At 29.1% G+C, this 19,978-nt stretch overlaps 1 protein-coding gene across 1 annotated transcript in view; it reads right to left on the bottom strand.

Moving 5' to 3' along the window:
* Positions 1 to 419: 419 nt before the first annotated feature.
* Positions 420 to 19,978, bottom strand: part of LOC136081574 (uncharacterized) — a 30,508-nt gene continuing 10,949 nt past the window's right edge. Inside the window, exons 2-6 of the mRNA XM_065798911.1 lie at positions 12,515 to 12,580; positions 12,131 to 12,216; positions 11,939 to 12,056; positions 3,406 to 3,464; positions 420 to 556 (exon numbers count right to left, since the gene is read on the bottom strand). Of these exons, the coding sequence (XP_065654983.1) occupies positions 451 to 556; positions 3,406 to 3,464; positions 11,939 to 12,056; positions 12,131 to 12,216; positions 12,515 to 12,580 (435 nt within the window). The 3' untranslated portion in view covers positions 420 to 450. The remainder of the gene's footprint in view (positions 557 to 3,405; positions 3,465 to 11,938; positions 12,057 to 12,130; positions 12,217 to 12,514; positions 12,581 to 19,978) is intronic.

Raw genomic sequence — 19,978 nt, 5'->3', positions numbered from 1 at the left:
AATTCAATATTATAATATTAAAATTCCACAATATAATATTAAAAAACAGGAAGTTAGCAAATGTAAAAAATGTTAAAAAAAAAAACAAAAACATTTGAAGCATAAAACTAGAAAAATAAACTATAATAAAATAAACTAATAAATAAATATAAACTAATAAAATAAAAAATTTTTACCTTTATTTTCTTTATTATCTTTAAAAATATTTTCTAATAAATGATATTTATCAAACAAAGTTTTAGAAAAAGGAATTTGGGAAAAAATTATTATCATATTTTATTATAAACTTAAATAAAAAAAACAACTAAAAACCTGCAAAGTTACTTTTCAACAAGTTTTAATTAAAAAAAAAAAATCTTTTCTAATGATATTTACACTTCTCCAAATAATAAAATAAATAAGGTAATAGATAGTAATAATAAAGGTTAAAAATTTATACTATATTTTTATTTATACAGATAAGGTTTTAGAAATTGTCTTAGTGCATGCTGATGCAAAAAACTTTGATACAAATTTCATTCCAGACAAGCCTCCAGGTATATAAGAAACCAAATACCTAAAAAATAAAAAATAAAATCTTTCAATTCAAGTCAATTAAAAATTAAACATATATATTCAGGTGGTAGTCAGGTGTTCCATGTCTAAAACAGGAAGTCAGTCAGAATATCACTATAAACACTCATAGAACTATTTAAATAGAAAAACTCATAGAACTTGGTAAATTAACTCATTTGGAAATTGGTAAATTAACCCATTTCAGTCTTTTCCTTCACTTTTGGTAAGTAAATGAAAAATAAAAATTCTATTGTGAGTAAAAGCAGAGCTTGATAATTTGTAACAATTGGTTTCACAAAAAAATATAGTCCTACTCTGCAAAACATATCAACTTCAGAAAATCAAATTCTAAAAAATTGCTTCAAAACTCCTATATATAAATAAGAAATTATCATAGAAAAATAATCAAACTATAGAAATGTGGAACAGTAAATGTCAAACTAAAAAAAAATAATAAAAAAACTAACACTAGCTTTATCAAATTTAGGAAGTTCAACACCAGGGTAAAGACAAGATCATTTCCACAACATGAATATCAATATCAAACAGACATATTGGTCATTTTAGCATAATACATACTGTCAATATACACAAAAGTCATAAAAGCAACATGTGTAACAACATGTACGAGAGGATTAGTTTCCTAGAAATCAACTGCAGAATATCATAGAAAACTGTAGAACAAGCCAACTACCACTAGCTGAACAGCATCAAACAGACAATTTTCAAAGAATTTTAAGAATTAAAAAATTTTCTATCTCAGTAAGGTATAAATTGTTGTAGAAGTGAGGTGTTCAAAGCAAGTAGCTGATTTTGAATTATTTGAATTTGGTACTATAATACTGCAAAACAAAAAGCTATAATATTGCAAAATAAATTGCAATTCTTAACAAAAGTAGAATTTCAAGAGTTGTTCTTTAGAAAACTTTTAATACTTTGTAATTTATATTGAACAATCTTGATAATTATAGAATTGTATAATGTAAAACTGAGCACATTTTTTAATAAAGCCATATGTGCCAAGAAAAAAAACAATGAACCCATTGCCAAAAAAACAGTGGGAGATGTGACTATTGTGGATTGTTATATAGTTGCCACAAAACCTACAGAAAAAAATACTAAACTATTTGCATATGTCTGATAAAACTGTTTATGCAAAACTAGAAAAACTTTTGAAAGAATATATGCACTGCAAAATTAAAGAAAAAATTTTTGACAAAATAAATTAACTGTTTGATGTGACTAAGATAAAAAATGAATGGCTATATAAAGACAATAAAATCTCTATAAAATAATAATTTAGCTTAAGAGTCAGCTTGGTTGATTGGAAAACCTACTTCCAAAGGTAGCATGAAATTATCTAGCGGCAACAAAAACATCAGCAACAATAACAACAACAAAAAAGCATTACCTAACAAGCATAGCAAGACAGCTTGTTGCAGGCTTAAAACTGTCATCCAATGATGAACATGGGCCATCAGTCAGTTTTTTGGTGAGAGCATTAAAATTATAAACCAATGTCAGTCAACATTTCACAGGGTTATCTACAAATGAGCTGCTCAGGTGAATGAGCACTTTTTGTCTGGAGAAGTTTATACTTAAAAGTCATTAAGGGTTTTGAATATTAGGCAGAGGTCAATACATGGTGGAACTCTCGTGCCGTTATAGCCCATCTTGTACTTTTTATGTCTGAAACCCAAAACAGATTATTAAAATCTATTCATTTATTTTCTAATTAACTAACCAGCACAGCACCCATTATTGGTATTAGTTATGGGTCTGAGTACAGTTAGAAAATGTCTGACTGTGGCTTTATTTCATCTGGTTTGTTTTCAATTCATTTAGTTTTTTCCAATTAGAAAATTATAAATGAGAAAATAAATACATTTTAAAAAGTCAATAAACTTTTGAAAGCTTAGGGTTAGCAGATTTTTGAATGATCACAGCATATTAAACTTTGGTTTCTTAGCCAATTAATAAATTTAATAAAAATGAGATTTCTTGTTTAAGTGAAGTTGATTTTAAACCATTGATTTTAAATTTAGAATTTTAGTTTTTGACAATAAATTTGAGAAGTAATATAAAAGTTTTAAGATGTTTGAGAAAACAAAAAACAAATTCTGAATTCTTTATAATGATTCTGATGGACAGTTGAACTTTATATCAGTTGATGCAACTCAGGGGAGAGAAAAAGAAATATTTTCAGAAAGAGAAGCTTTTTATAAGTTTGCAATCAAGTATGAGGCGATAATATAGGGCCTTTGAGAATAAAGAAATTGTGATGAATCATATTAATTGGAATTTATATCGAGAAACTATCAAAGACAAGGGTATGATGTGCAAAGTTGAGACTTAACTGAAACTACTTAATGCAAGGGATGCATCATTACCAGTGGTGCATCAGGGGTGCATTCTTATACCCACTTCTAAAGGTAAATAATACAACTTTTAAAATTAAAAAAAAAACTGTTTAAGATTATGTACTAACTGATACAGTGTATGGCTAAAACAATACGAAGCTAGACAATATAAATATTTATAAATAACAGAAAAGACAATCAGTCTTGTGTAAACCTTGAGGACAGAAAAATAATCACAAGCTAAAGCTGCAACCTCAGTCGCCTGAGGTTGGAAGCGATTATATCTAAAGATGGTTGGAAGCGATTATATCTAAAGATATATCCACTGTTTCTTGAACCTTGAACTTTATCATAATGGTATATATTTAAAACAAGAGTGAAAACTTCTATAAAACAAAAAGACTTTTAAAATAAAAAATGAAAACAGAATATTCATAATACCATCACATAATCATAATATTGTAAAATAAAACATCTTAAAGGTACTTACCACAACAAAGTCATAATTTGCAAAGTTGCAAATAAGAGTGTTACAAGTGTACTGTGAAGCTAAAAAATAATAGTGTTATCAGTGTTCTATATAGCTTAATAAATGATGTAGTGATGCAAGTCAATGTGAAATAAAGCAAAAAATTATTATTTTTCTAGATAATATAACAAAATTTCTACATATTTTTTATTTCTACTGCTTCTAAATAAATCCTTCTTCGGGAAAGAATCAAAATCAAGACAAATAAATAATTAAAATTTTTTAACATAATATAATCAAGAACACTATTATATTCAATTTTATTTCCTTTAAGACTCATTAAAAAAAAATTGACTTAAATATTCATAAATATTTAAAATAATGAAAACATGGCAACCGGACTTCTAAAATATTGTGTTTGAGGTAAAAATCTTTTTTTTTAAATTTTTTTTGGGATTGAACTATTCTTGATGGAACAGTTACAGTAAAAAGATGCAAATTAGCTGAATGATGAGTAACTTGAGATTGAGTTTAGGTAGAACAAGGGTTTCCGGTTGGAACAAATAACATGAGATAACATTCAAGGTTGGCTGTTCTTTTTAAGCAATTAAAATCTGATGCTTTTGACTAAAATATATGATTGTCTCATCTACCTTATAAGCCTCTTTAGGGATAAGATTATTAGGAAGATCATTAATATAGATGAGAAACACAGGAGTGAAGATGATCAGGCATTCATCATTAGGGTATATCATATGCATGTTCTAGTTTTGATTCATGCCACTTTTCCTATGTAACCATAAAGCCTGAGTTGAATGGTATAATTTTTTTTGGGAAAAAAACTCTTGCTACCGGTGCACTTTTTTTTCCTGAAAATATTGTGCTTTATCCCTGAATGCTGACCATTGTTTATGTTACAAATGTACATAATGACTATTTATACTATTAACTAACCCTATGCTTTATTATAATAGAATGACTGTTTTTTAAAATATTATTTTGTGCATAAGTGTTAGTTAATATTCAAATACACATTATAAATACGATGATAGCTATTATAGATTTATTTTCAAATTAATTGCTATCCTGCACTTTTATTTTTCAGATTCATAATATATTCCAAATAGAAAAATGGCATTGCATTTTCTTATTATCATTACATGATTTAGAAAACCAGAAAATCTATTAACACAAAGCTGACTGAGTATTTTGGTTCTAGAAAGTTTCTCCAAACAGAATTTCCAACATTAGCAATTGTTTGCAGTGATGTCTTGATCAACAACGAGAAAAAGTACTAGTTTTTGAAAAAAAGTCACAATTTATCAATGCAAGTATTATTTTTTATTGTTGCCCATGAAATTGCAGAACGATGGTTTATTTCTAACATAGAGGTTTAAGAGTCTATAGTTGGTGGTATAAAGCTATAGAACTAAGACTCAGTAGTGGTCTGCATTCTTTAAGATAGTTCGATACAAAACCCACAAGGCCAATAAAGAACACTGGGTATCTAAACTTGATAAACTTTTAGACATTTGCTTTTTGCAAATGCAGAACTGTTTACTGCAGTGAAAATAATGCACCTTGCAAAGATTCTTGTGATGACCGTGCTCATTGTCTTTTGCAACTGTGACTTAAATTTAAGAATTCCACAAAAGAACACTGGGTATCTAAACTTAATAAGCTTTTAGACATTGCTTTTTGCAAATGCAGAATCGTTTACTGCAGTGAGAACAATGCTCCTTGCAAAGGTAGTGGAAGCAAAAAGATGTTAAAGCAAATTTTTTCTTTATTCTTTTTTTCCCCCAATAATTCAGCCTGGTTATTCTCTTTTTTAAAAAAATGCTGCATATAAATGACTTTTTATTAACAATTTAAATAAATATTTTATCAACAATTTTCTAATAATAATTTTACTACCTTAAGTATATTAAAATATATTAAAAATTCATTTTTATTAATTTTTTTTTTAATCTTGTAATGATCGTGCTCATTGTCTTTGTAAATGTGACTTAAATTTAAAAATTCCACAAAAAGAGCTTGTTTGAATCAAATCCCAGTGAGAAAAACAAAGTAGTACTTCATCTATGCAAAAGTTTAGCATGGATGACACAGCCAAGCATCAGTTCAAAAACTTATACAAGTCAATTGATCAAAAACTTATACAACTCAATTGATCAAAAACTTACACAAGTCAATTGATCAAAAACTTATACAAGTCAATTGATCAAGCAAGTTCTAATTGACAATGAGAAAAAGCTTAAAAAGTTTAGAAAATTTTAATCATCTAATATTAGTTTGATGCTAATAATACGGATGTTGCAACAGAAATGAATAATAATTCCTATGTTGATATACTCAGTGGTAGAAATGAATAATAATTCCAATGTTGATATGGTCAGTGATAAAAATGAATAATTATTCCGATGTTGAGATGGCCAGTGACAGAAATGAATAATAACTCTAATGTTGATATGGTCAGTGATAGAAGTGAATAATAATTCAAATGTTGATATGGTCAGTGATAAAAATAAATAATTTCTATGCTGATATGGTCAGTGATAAAAGTGATAAGAAGATTCAATATTAGAAAAATAAGAAAATTATCTTAAACAAAATTACCTTGATATTAGTAGAGCTGTTATTGCCTCTGCCAGATTTGGTGTGCGATTGACTGCTACTGCTACTATCATTAATGGTTTGCTGAAATATATTATGAAGGCAAAGAAACTTGTTAAAGATAAAAAAATCTCATTTGTGATAACATGAAAGTTTTTCGTGCTAAAGAGCGCGATATGAAGTGTTCTAGAGTAGATGAAAAAACCCTAACCCTGCCTGTGAAAATAATACAATCCCTAGAATTTTTATTGATAGTAGAAATAATAAAACCTTAATCCTTATGCATGATAAGACCACAGATACCTTCAGAAAAAAGGTTATTCAAGAAATCTGTATAACTGTGACAGAGGAGCCAAGAGGTCACTATCTTACTCATTATACACCAGAGCCTAAATCTGAAATATGTAAACCAGCCAAGCAATGTGCAAAATTTTTCAACTGGTTAATGATTTAACTAATTGACAGTGATACAATAAAATGCCTGGATGGAAAGGTGGAATCCTTCATTTTATAGAAGAACTTCTGAATCGAAAACTTTTTATATCTTTTTGCTGGCTTCAAATTAATGACCTTCCATTCCGTCATATTGTGGAAAAACTTTATGGGCCAACTTCTTCAAAAAAAAGGATGGTGTGGAGCAGTAGGTAAACTGTTTTCTAAAGTTGATAATCTTGAAAGAACTACTAAGTTTATGCCAATTCATGCTTTGAAGCCTTTAGTTAATATCAGTAAGGATTTTGTTAAGCAAATGAGCACTGACAGTTTAGTTGTGTGGGAGTATTTGAATGCAATATTAAAAGGAAACCTTGATCCTGAAGTAGAAGCTATTAAATGAGGTAGATTGTCCCAGTCAATGTCTTACTTGTGACATGAGAAACTTACTTCTATATTTAAGCAAGCATGATCTTAAACGTGAGAATGCAGAGATCTTAAGGCAACTTGGGTGACACAGGTTTATTTTCTGTTGTTTTTTAAGATTAACTACATTAATTAATGTACTTAATCTTAAAAAACAGAAACAGAAAAGAAAAGTGCAACAATTATATTCATACTTAATTAAGTACGAATATAATTGTTGCACTTTTCTGTTCTGGTAACTCAGAACAAAGGTCATTTGTCATCAACATAATATTGGCAGTCAGGGCTGGAAGTGAACATGGCTCTACTGATGTAAGACCTTTTAAAGTTTCACAAACAATGAAAACTTGACTAGAAAAAAAAAGCCATTACTGAACTAGTTTTCATTGCAAACTTGCATAATATGTTTAAAAAAAAAGCTTTTTTTATGTTTATATAAACAGCAATTGTAATATATCTTGATAATTATAATACAATATATGGACAAGGGGGCAACAGTGAGTCTTGGCATAGAAATCCTGGGAGGTCCATGATAATTTTATCTGTTATATTACTTGTGGTTTCTTTATAAAACTTTAATTTGTATTAATAATTGTCTAAAACTTTTTAAAAATTAAACTTTAATTTAAAAAGATTAATTTTTATTAAAACTGTAATTTAAAACCCATTTCCCGGTAGCCAAGCACTAATATTTTACAAAAGTATTATCAAAATTGAATTCCCCTTACCCAAATAAATAGGAATCCAAGCGCTAGTCAAATAGTTTGCTAATCAAAAATTTAAAAATTTAATTGACTGAAATGTGATACACCCTATTCATCATCCAAGGTAGGAAACAATGTGACTCAGGTTTAAATCTATGGCAGCCTATCGATGAAAAAGGACTGTAAGGCTGGCCTATAGAAGTTTTCTGTTTACCCCTAGTAAAATTTTTATCCTAGGTAAAAACTTTAGAGGTAAGAAGAAAATTTTTTACAAGACAATAGCTGGATGTTAACATCTGCCCAAAACAAAAATCTTTTATCAAGACACAATTTCTAGCCTAAACTCAAACAAAAACCCCAGGGCATGCTATATTTTAAATCAGAGTTACAAGGCAGTGAGGTATCTGCCAGGTTATACCTGATTACATGTTACCAGCAACAGGTGAGATGTGAGATCTGGAAGATCGTTAATGTAAATTAAAAAGAGTATAGGGCCAAGGATAAAACCTTGAGGAACCCCTAAAGTTACAGAATAAGAAGAGTGCTGAGTTACAGAATAAGAAGAAGTTACAGAATAAGAAGAGTTACAGAATAAGAAGAAGAGCTGAGTAACAGAATAAGAAGTTTGAGTTACAGAATAAGAAGAAGAGTGCTGTTCATCAAAGACAACTTTTATACTACGATTGGAAAGGAAGGATACAATAATCTTAAAGATGTTGCCAAGTACACCATAAGAAGAAAGCTTATGGAGAAGACCAGCATGCCATACTTTATCAAAAGCTTTAGAAATGTCAAGAGTGATGGCTATAACCTCTCCACCTTTATCTAATGCACGATAAAACCTATCAGTTATTACTGTTAGCAAATCAGCTGTAGAACAAGAAAAATCGAAATCCATATTGATGGTCAGAAAGTTATTAGATTCAAGATAAGAAATTAAGTGTTTGTTAATTAAAGATTCAAAAACCTTGCTTATGATAGGAAGAAGACTAATGGGACGGTAGTTAGACGAATCAGATCACTCTCCAGAATTTTTTGAAGATAGGGATAACAGATGCCGCTTTCCAGCAGGCTGGAAAACAAGACTCTGATAAGCACTTGTTGAATAGTTTTGAGAGTATAGACGAGAGCTCCGGAGAACACTTCTGCAAGACAATAACAAGTATCTTGTCCGGGCCACAAGCTGTAGAAGAGTCTAGGCAGGAAATCACTTTAGATACAGAAGCTGGAGTGATACGAATGTCAAGCAATGGATCAACCTGTTTGTTGGCAATATCAGGTAGAACGCAACTAGTGGAATCAAGAGATGACATTGATGAAAAGTTTTTAACAAACAATTCAACTTTGTCTTTAGGTGAGGTGACAAAGTCTGAACCATACAAGAGATGTGGAATTAAATTATAATATTTTTAATAATAATTATAATATTTAGTTATAACTATCATAGGTCAGGTCATGATATTTATAGTATTGATTATTTTTATAATGGGTAACTGACTATAAGAATAATCAATATTATAAATATTAATTACTCTTATAATTAGTTAATTAATCAGTATCAGCATCAGCTTTTTTTGTCCATCAGCCAAAAATATGCAATTAGTAATCATTAACTATATAAATCAAAATATTTATTTTCCAATTATGAAATTTTGACATAAAAGCTATTAAAATTAAAATTACTCAATTGTTCTTTTTCATTAATTAACAAGTTTTTCCTTTTACACAACAATGTCATATAAAAATTGTCACACAAAAAAATCTAATTACTACTCACTACACACAAAAAATTTTTTTTTTAATACTTAGGACATTATCACATTTAGGAGTAAAATTAATTTTATCAATGAAAATTTAAGTGTTTGTACAAAATCGAAATTTTTTGGGGAGAGGTCAAATATTTATAGGCATATATATTTTTTATTTCAATTCACCTCCCTAAGGCCATGAAGGCCATTGCAGTTAGGGAGGCTGTTTTATGTGAAAATTGAGAGAGGGTTGAGGTTACAACCCTCTCTCAACTCCACAACACAAACTTTAACGAACAAGGCTGCTGCGTGGAGAAACAAGTTGAGGGCGGTACTACCAGGGACATGGTGGGGATCGAACTCTGAACCTCTCACTAATGAGGCAAGTACTCTACCACTACATCATTACCACACTGGATATCTGATGTTGTAAATCAGGAAAACCACTTTATTATGAATATTCAAATTTTGTGATTAGTGATAAAAGTTATTTTACATTATGCAACTCGCTCAGTTGGTCTCACTCATACAAAAATGTCTGATTTAACTTTATCACATGATGCTTAATTAGTTTTAGATTGGACATACAAAAGCTGGCAATTGCTATAAATAAATAGCAATGCTAATAAGAAAGACGAACTATAATCCAAAATCAATGTTGAACACGAATCAGCTCTAATGCTACTCAAAAAACTTAATACAAAGAGTTGGATTAAGGCATAATTATAGCTGCAATAGTTAGGCCAATGGAAAATTGCACAGACGTTATTTTGAACTTAACAAATTAAACTTTTCTATCTTAATGATAATATATTTATCAGTTCAACAAATAAATTTCATTTATTGTTTTAAAATTTTATTATTTTATTATATTTCAGTTATTTCAATAAATAGATAAAAAATAACTTCAAAATTACAATTCATCCAATAAGTTCAGATGAACTTTATGGATGATTTAGTAATTGCTTTTTCTATTTGATTTACTTTTTATTACTTCTTTGTTTACTTTTTTAGTTAAAATGTTTGAACACCATATCAATTGATACACTGTTCATTTATTATTTTTAGTTATACTATGTTATATGCTTAATTCATCTATTAAAGAAAGCCTATGTTTGCTTATTAAAAAAAATATCTTTGCTTATCTAGAAGCAATTTCATTGATTATTTTACTAGTTCTTAGTTTTCACTTGTATTTATTGTATGTTGTGTAACATGCATATTCACCATTTTGTTCATTGCATCAAAAAAAAAAAAAATTTTTTAGATTTGTACTACTTACTGTTGTATTAGCGTTTTTTTACAGTTTTTTTACTATTAATATTTTTTACAGTTTACTATTAATATTTTTTACAGTTTACTATTAATATTTTTTACAGTTTACTATTAATATTTTTTACAGTTTACTATTAATATTTTTTACAGTTTACTATTAATATTTTTTACAGTTTACTATTAATATTTTTTACAGTTTACTATTAATATTTTTTACAGTTTACTATTTATATTTTTTACAGTTTACTATTAATATTTTTTACAGTTTACTATTAATATTTTTTACAGTTTACTATTAATATTTTTTACAGTTTACTATTAATATTTTTTACAGTTTACTATTAATATTTTTTACAGTTTACTATTAATATTTTTTACAGTTTACTATTAATATTTTTTACAGTTTACTATTAATATTTTTTACAGTTTACTATTAATATTTTTTAAAGTTTACTATTAATATTTTTTACAGTTTAATATTAATATATTTTAAAGTTTACTATTAATATTTTTTACAGTTTACAATTAAAATTTTTTACAGATTACTATTAATATTTTTTACATTTTACTATTAATATTTTTAACAGTTTACTAGTAATATTTTTTACAGTATACAATTAATATTTTTTACAGTTTAATATTAATATTTTTTACATTTTACTATTAATATTTATTACAGTTTACTATTAATATTTTTTACAGTTTACTATTAATATTTTTTACAGTTTACTATTAATATTTTTTACAGTTTACTATTAATATTTTTTACAGTTTACTATTAATATTTTTTACAGTTTACTATTAATATTTTTTACAGTTTACTATTAATATTTTTTACAGTTTACTATTAATATTTTTTACAGTTTACTATTAATATTTTTTACAGTTTACTATTAATATTTTTTACAGTTTACTATTAATATTTTTTACAGTTTACTATTAATATTTTTTACAGTTTACTATTAATATTTTTTACAGTTTACTATTAATATTTTTTACAGTTTACTATTAATATCATATTGTATTACATGTTTTAAGTACGGCTTCTTCTATCCAGCTATTTTTTCAAGTATTAGTGTTGCACAAGCTTTGAGTTTTGGTTGTTTTGGCTGTTACAACTTTATTGACTATTATTACTTTTATTGTATATTCTGTTTGTTATAAACACCTGTTCAACATATCTTTTACTTAATTCATCTCCCTTTGTTTGTTATAAACACCTGTTCAACATATCTTTTACTTAATTCATCTCCCTTCTCAGTTTATTTCTTTGCCTGGACTGGACAACTTGGTCTAGTCCTTTTATTTAAAGATTTATAAATTAAAATTTAAATGAGCATCCAACTATCTTACAATAAGTGCAGAGTATAGCGTTGCCATCATTGAGCCAAAATATGCCAAAGTAAATGGAAGTCTTGAATAGGAAACAATATGTTTGAAGTGATTCACAGGTCCCCAAAGCAAAGAAAAGCTAAAGGAGTATGAAAAAAAAAACTTAAAAATAATATAGGTTAATACAAATTCAATTTATATAAGAAAGTTTACCTAGAAATTGTAAAAAAACTTCCCATAGTGTATAACAAAACAAATTTTCTCATTTTCAGGATTAAAACTGGTGTCAAAAATCCAGCCTTAATTGAAAAAAAAATAAATAAATTGTACTTAAAAAAATTTCAAAGTTATAACAAAATAAGATATAAAATGACTTTAGTATGAAACAAAAATGAAATTCATGAAATAAAATCAAATAAAATAGGCAGATAAGTAATAAGTTGTTACTTTTGTTTACATTTTTTAGAAATAAGATTTTTTTTTTACTATTATTATTGAACTTACATGAGACATATTATCATCAGGTCTTCAAAAAAGGAACTGCAAACAAAGTTATCTAGATAGATTATTATTTAAATAAAATTACAAAAGGCTTACCATTAAAAAACAAAAAATTCCCAGCAAAAGCATAAGAAAAAAACCAATGACTCTTTGAGATTTTGTCTAAAATAAAAAATGTTTGTAAAATAAGACACAATATATTGAGCAGAGTAGATGAGATTAGGCACTCAGAAAGAAAATACATTTTTATATATTTTAATTTCTTTTTACATCCATTTTTTGCAATATTAAAAAGAGAGTTGTTCTTTTGAAAAAGATGAATACTTTTAGATATAACAGCTGTACAAGAAAGTGAAAACCATGGAGAATGAGGCTTGACTTAAAACCAACAAGAATAAATTACTGTCTGGATCGAGAAGATTAAGTAGCAAAGAGATGAAAGGCATTAGCCCCAAGGACCGTCGCAAAGAAAATCACAAAAAGAATTCCAGTTAGCTTTTTGGTTGTAGTAAGTAGTGGAATGATAGTTCCGATATGATATAAGTCTAAAGTACAAGATAAAGATTTAGAGAAATCATTGCATGGTTCAAATCATCCAAAGTTATCTAAGATATTGAGAAATACATAAGTTATGAGTTTAGAGCCAGCAGGGTCAGTGGTGTTAGAGCTCAAGTTCTCAAAAGAGTTGTTCTTACAAAAAAGTTAAAAAAATAATTACAACTAAATGAACATTACGACACCAATAACAACAATCTTACAAGTAATATTATGCAAGTCACAAAGTTAACTATCTGAGTAAGAGATTAAGAAATACAGAAGTAATGAGTTTTAGTGCAGGCAGGGTCAGTGGTGATAGAGCCGAGCCATTCAGTATTTCAAATCATTCTTTACCCCATTCAATATTTATGTCTCAGTCATTGGCTGAGAGGTAAATAGGTAATCATTCTTTACCCCATTCAATATTTATGTCTCAATCATTGGCTGAGAGGTAAATAGGTAATCATTCTTTACCCTATTCAATATTTATGTCTCAATTGGCTGAGAGGTAAATATTAAAAAGAAAGTAAAAAGAAAGAACAAGGTCAAAAATCTAAAAGAGTGCAGTCTTGATAAGAAGGAGATTATTAAAAAACAGAGACAGCTGATTGAGTGAGGAGGTGCTAAATGTGAGGAGGCGCTAAGTGAATTGATGTGTAAGTATATGCCTAGGCATGTGATTATTGGAATTTTAACAAATCAAAGGATAACTGTCAACACTAAGATCTGAAGATGAAACAGCCAAACTCAAAATAGTCTCATGCAGAGAAAATAAGTCTTGTGAACTTTGCAAAAGGTAGATTCAATTCATAAAACATTATTTCTTAATCAAGAATGTTTGTAAAAGATAGATTAAGACACAACATGGCACTGTTAGTGCTATGATGTTTTACAGTTGTTGATGAAACCAACTTCTGCGAGCTACAACAGAGTTTAGGAAACCTTACTACCAGCCAGATTCAGAACCATTAAGCTTAGTTTTAGAGCTGTACCCTCATTAGAAGATAACAGGAAATGATGCATGGTCACAACCAAGGAGCAATTTAAACTTGTGAGTAAAGTCAAGAAGATCCAGTATTCCTTGCCCTAGGCAGGAAACAATGTACTTCAGCTTAACTATTAGCCAGCTATATAGACGAAGAAAGGGTGCAAGGCTGGTCAACAGAATTATTCTGCTTATCCCTAAAGGCTTTACCTAAAAGACCTTTTATAAAAAAGTTGCTGGATGCAGGTAATATCTGTACAAGATGAGTATTTTTATTAAGACACCATCTCTAGCTCTTTTTTTTAGGACATATGGCAGGTTGAACTGGATTACATGTTACCAGTAGCAGAGTGATGGTGATAATCCTTAACATAATTTTACCTGTTGTAGTATTTAAAATAAGTTAATTTGTAAGCAGTAACCAAAAATATTGAGCAGGATATGTTTTTGGATATGCATTAAGAAAAACATTTTATCTAAAAGAATACTGGAAAAGGTGAACATTTGTTATATAGTTGTAGACACTATTTAGTAACTGAGCTAGCAGAGGTTTAAATGGAACACAAATATACATATAGTAACTTATGGGTAAGCTAATACTGTGCCAGAGATTCATACAAAACATAAACGTACATAACGTATAAGATACAAAAACGTATTGTAAACATAGTTAGACCTGCTTATGCAGCAGACCTTTAACCATTGTCACATTATCGTAATGTTGCTTCTTTTTTCTACAAATACTATAATAGGTACTGCTCTAAAGAGTTAACATCTTATGTGCTATCTACTACATTCTTGTGTCATCATTCATTTAAGTCTGATCCTTTTACTGTGACTGTTCCTAAGTGCTCCGAACATTATTTGTCTAGTTTTTTTCCTCATCAGTTTTTTGGAATTTACTCCCTTCATCTTGTTTTCCTGATTCATATAATTTGCAATCTTTCAATTTGTCTGTTAATCGTTATCTTGCTTTATAAACTTCATCTTTTCTCTTCATCATTTCTTCAACTTTTCTCTTCCAGTAACTTCGAAATCTAGTAGTGCAACTCAATTATTTGCAGCCTTGTTGAAAGTCAAAATGTTAAAAAAGAAAAAAATATAGCAACTCACGGGTGAGCTAACACCGCCCAAGAGGTTCAGACAGAACAGAAACATATAGAAAGTAACATGTGAATGAACACTGCACCAGATGTTCAGACAAAACACAAGCATATATGTATTAGCGTGTCCCTAAAAAAAAAGACTAAACCTTCAAATGTTTAGGATTTGGTCTGTAGAAAAAGAAAATAGCCATATGTAACAGTTCTTCTAGTTGACAATTGCAAGATGCATATTTTGAAAATTTGGATACAACAATTTTTTTCGTATTTTTGTTACTTTCGCTTTGGTAAAAATTGTTATGAAAAAAGCATTGTTGTTAAAATCATACAGAAAGATTTATTAGATAAGCTTAAGTATCTTTATAAACTTTTCTAATAGATTTACTTGTTAGATGATTTTAACTAGTGCAGAAGTGTTCTCAATATGAATTTTTATTTGTTTTTAACATGCAATGTTCAAAAACAAAAATAAAGCAAGGTGTAGAGAGAAAATACAACTGCTCTATTTGTCCAAGAAGAACTGTTTACCTTCTTAATTACCCTATAAACAATTTGCCAACAAACCAACTGCCTTCTGTGGGAAATATGTCGAGATATTACCTATTTTTAAACTCTGAAAAAAGCTACAGATTCAGGCCGTTAAAGTTTCACATTGCATGTCCACAAAAACGTCTTGGATTTGAACTTGTGTGTTTAAAAGGAGTTTGTGTTTATCATTTTGGGATCAATTGTGTTGTTGCCGAAGTTATTTCTGAATAGATCAAAGCAGGTTTTGGATATTATATTCAGAAAGAAGCTCAAGTAAGGTTACTAGTAACCTTTAAAATAAATAATAATTTTTCAGTTTGTACTTGTTTTTTGTTAGCTTAACTGTAATTGTTATTGATAAAATAATTTTTCTTATTATTTACTTAGGGAAAAATTAAAGATGTTTATTAAAAAATACACTAAAATACTAAAAATCACTTGAGTTTAAAGATAAAACAAAACATAACATTCTAGTAGAAGAATTTAGGTTCGAATTATGGAATCTTTATAATATTTCAAAAATGGATTTTGAGCAGAAAATAAGAGCAGCTAATAATGATCTAGAAGTAGTTGAAAATGATCTAGAATTCTTTAAAAATCAAATGAATGAAAGGAAAATGTTTATTGAGGAAAAATATGATACAGTTTACAGAGCTAGAACTGAAAAGAGGAGACTCAGATTTTTAACTATAGAAAAACAAAATTAAAAAGAGATTCATAGAGTTTAAGGAAGCCAAGATAGTAATATATCAATATGCAGTGAAAATTTAGATGGATTTGAAACAGCCAACTGCAAATTTGACTCTTCAACAGGTGATAAATTTGATGAAAAACTAATTAAGAAAAAAAAAAGGTATTTGTGAACTAATATGTTATTTAAAATAATTTTTATTTATAATCAAGTATTTATTTTATTTCCAGAACTACTTTATCATTAATAGAGGCATATTAACTCAACAACAAATTTAAATAAAAATTTATTTTTTAAACACTTTTAGATTAAAGAAAATGACTAAAATAATCATAGAGCTTACTCCTGATGAACTTATTGAAGCAACATCAATTGTGGCAGCAAGATATAATATTGGAATACAACCTCAGACCGCAATTATGCATGCCATTATTTCCAAATCTAATGTTAATTTTAAAGAAATAAACATCTCTAGATCTTCTGTTCACAGAAAACGGTTTCAGATAATTCAGTCAATAGGAGACCTAAGAAAGCAAATAATTGATTTACTAAAAGGTAAAAGACTAGTTCTACATTTTGACACTAAACTAGTTAAAGAAATTTCAGAAGAGTTTCAAACATTTGTTGTTTATGACAGATTGGCTGTGAGTGTTAGCTCTCCAGACACTCCAGATTGCAACAATATATTGCTTGGGATTGTCCAATTAAAAAATGGTACTGGAGCATGCCAGGATATTGAACTAATAAAATTATTAGAATATTACGAGTGTGTTAATCAACTGTTTGCTTGCTGCTGCGATACTAAGTAACACAGGGAAATATGCTGGAGCAATTCAAATGCTGAGCATAAAACTTAACCTCCTTTTAATATGGTTGTTATGCAGGCATCAAATATACGAACTGCATATGTCTCACTTCATGCAAGTACTCACAGGAAAGACAAAAGGCATTATATTTAAAGTTAAAAAAAAAGTGGAATAAAGTTTGTACAGAAGTGAACACTCTAAATAAAATTGTAAAAATGAGTTGGGATAACCTACAAGTTGATTCAATGTTGTACACTCTTACAACAGATGCTCTTACCTTCTGTTCAAAAGCTCTGCTTAAAAATACTTTTGCAATAGGTGATTATAGAAACATTAACCAGCTTGTTGTTTTTTATCTTGGCGGAAATGTAACTAATTTTAAATTCCATCAACCTGGCGCTTGTCATGAGGCACGCTTTATGGCAGATGGACTTTACCTCCTTACATTGGAAAAAAACTTCCCTTACAAGGGAAGTTTTTTTTACTGCTATTCTGCTAAGCACCATGGTTTTTAAAAAGCACTCAGTCTTCAAAAACACCCAAGAATGACCTTGATGCTTTCAGAGCAAGTCTTAAAATACAAGAGCAATACGATGACCTGTTGGGATAGTCTTTAACAAAGAGTATAAAACAACACTCTTGGTACTTAACTCCTCAGCTTGTTGTGTTAGCAATTGGAGATCGCGATGTTGAAGACAATGAAAAAATAAAAATGATTAATAACCTACTTAAATTTCCTATGCTTACATTTCATATGCCAAAATATCAAAAGATCAACTCACAAAAGCATATACTTTATAACTGTTTTCCTATGCGTTTAATTTAATTAAAGAAGATTCTTAACTTTGTGATTCATTTTTTCTCTCTGTAACGGTTGTTTATTTCATTATTTAATTCTGCATAATAAAATTGTAAGTTGGGGTTTTTTATATTTATTGAAGGAAAATTGTCTCAGTAATATACACATAAAACCGTAAAAAAATATAAATCTCTCTGAATTTATAATTACACATATAGCAAAGTTGCAAACTTTGGATCATAATTTTTTATATATTCTATCTTTATAGATACAGCCATCAAACAGGTTGATCCATTGCTTGACATTCGTATCACTCCAGCTTCTGTATCTAAAGTGATTTCCTGCTTAGACTCTTCTACAGCTTGTGGCCCTTCTACAACATAACTGTTATTGTCTTGCAGAAGTGTTCTCCGGAGCTGTCGCCTTTATTTTCAAAACTATTCAGCAAGTGTTTATCAGAGTCTTATTTTTCAGCCTTCTGGAAAGCGGCATCTGTTATCCCTATTTTCAAAAATTCTGGAGAGTGATCTAATTCGTCTACCTATGGCCCCATTAGTAACATCTTTAAGATGATTGAATCCTTCATTTCCAATCGTAGTATAAGAAATGTCCTTGATAGACAGCACTCTTCTTTATATTCAGTAACTTCAGGGGTTCCTCAAGGTTATATCCTTGGCCCCATACTGTTTTTAATTTACATTATGATCTTCCAGATATTCTCACATCTAAGGTGGTAGTAAGCGACCGGGGCCAGAGCTGGAGCTAGGTTTGATAACACATAGCCATAACCACGGCCAGGTTTATGATCAGGGCTGCATTAATATTGATAGATCCTATAAAAATGTTATTTTTAATTAAAATTTATGATATGAATTTTATTTAAAAGCAATATTTTATAGGATCTATCAATTTTAATGCAGCCCCAGTCGGGTTGATGAATATTGATAGATCCTATAAAAGTATTGTTTTTAATTATAACTCATATCATAAATTTTAATTAAAAATAACATTTTTATAGGATCTATCAATATTAATGCAGCACTGATCATAAACTCATCCTTGGTCGCGGCTATGTGTTATCAAACCTGGCCCCGGCCATAGCCCCGGTCGCTTACTATAAGGTGGCATTGTTTGCTGATGATACTACCATTTATTCTTGTCATGATATGAAGCCAACACTCTCTAATTGTTTGGAGAGGGCATTTGAGCTTGAAATCTCACTTCTGCTAAAGCATGGGGCTCACAGTGGCTGGTAAACTTTAATTCAGATAAAACTCAATTCGTTTCAGCCAATCGTTATCGTAATAATTTAGATCTTCCTATATTTATGAATGGTAATGTACTCAACGAGTCATCTACAATTTTCTTTCTGAGATTAACTCTTACTTCCGATCTTTCTTGGAAACCATATGTCAAATCAGTTGCAAAATAGCATCTGCTAAGGTTGCATCTCTTTATTGAGCTCAACACTTTCTTACTTCGGATTCTAATCTCTATCTCTATAAATCTCAAAATAGCCTTGTATGGATTACTGTTGCCATATCTGGAGCGGATCTTCTAATGATGCCCTTTCTCTTTTAGACAAAAAAGTGTAAGGTGCAAAAAAGAATTTTAAACATAGTTGGACCTGCTCTTGCAGCTAACCTCCAACTATAATCACATTGTCATAATGTTGCTTTCTCTTTTCTACAAATACTATAATGGGCACTAGTCTAAAGAGCTAATGTGTCTTGTGCCATCTACTAAAATTCATTCTCCAATTCACTTCCTTCATCTTGCTTTCCTGATTTACATCAACTTGTTTCTCTGTGCAGCAGCCTTGTTCATCAAGGCTCGTGTTTCGAAGTTATAGAGTTGAGAGAGGGTTATAACCACAAGTAGCCTCCTCATCTGTAGTGGCCTTTTCGGCCTTGGGGAAGTAAATTAGAAAAATATATATATAATTTGCAATCCTTTAAGTTGTCTGTCAATGGTTATCTTGCTCTACAATCTTCATCTTTTCTCTTTCAATAACTTCCAACTCTAATTAGTGGTTGCTTGCAGCCTTGTTGGAAGCAAAGATGTTTAAAAATAAAATGAAAAGGCCAGTATTTAATAAATAGTAAATATAA

The sequence above is a fragment of the Hydra vulgaris genome, chromosome 06 (assembly GCF_038396675.1).
Source record: "Hydra vulgaris chromosome 06, alternate assembly HydraT2T_AEP".
In the NCBI taxonomy this organism is placed as follows: Eukaryota; Metazoa; Cnidaria; class Hydrozoa; order Anthoathecata; family Hydridae; genus Hydra; species Hydra vulgaris.
Note: the sequence above shows the minus strand (reverse complement) of the source record. Positions and strands in the feature narration are given on the sequence as shown.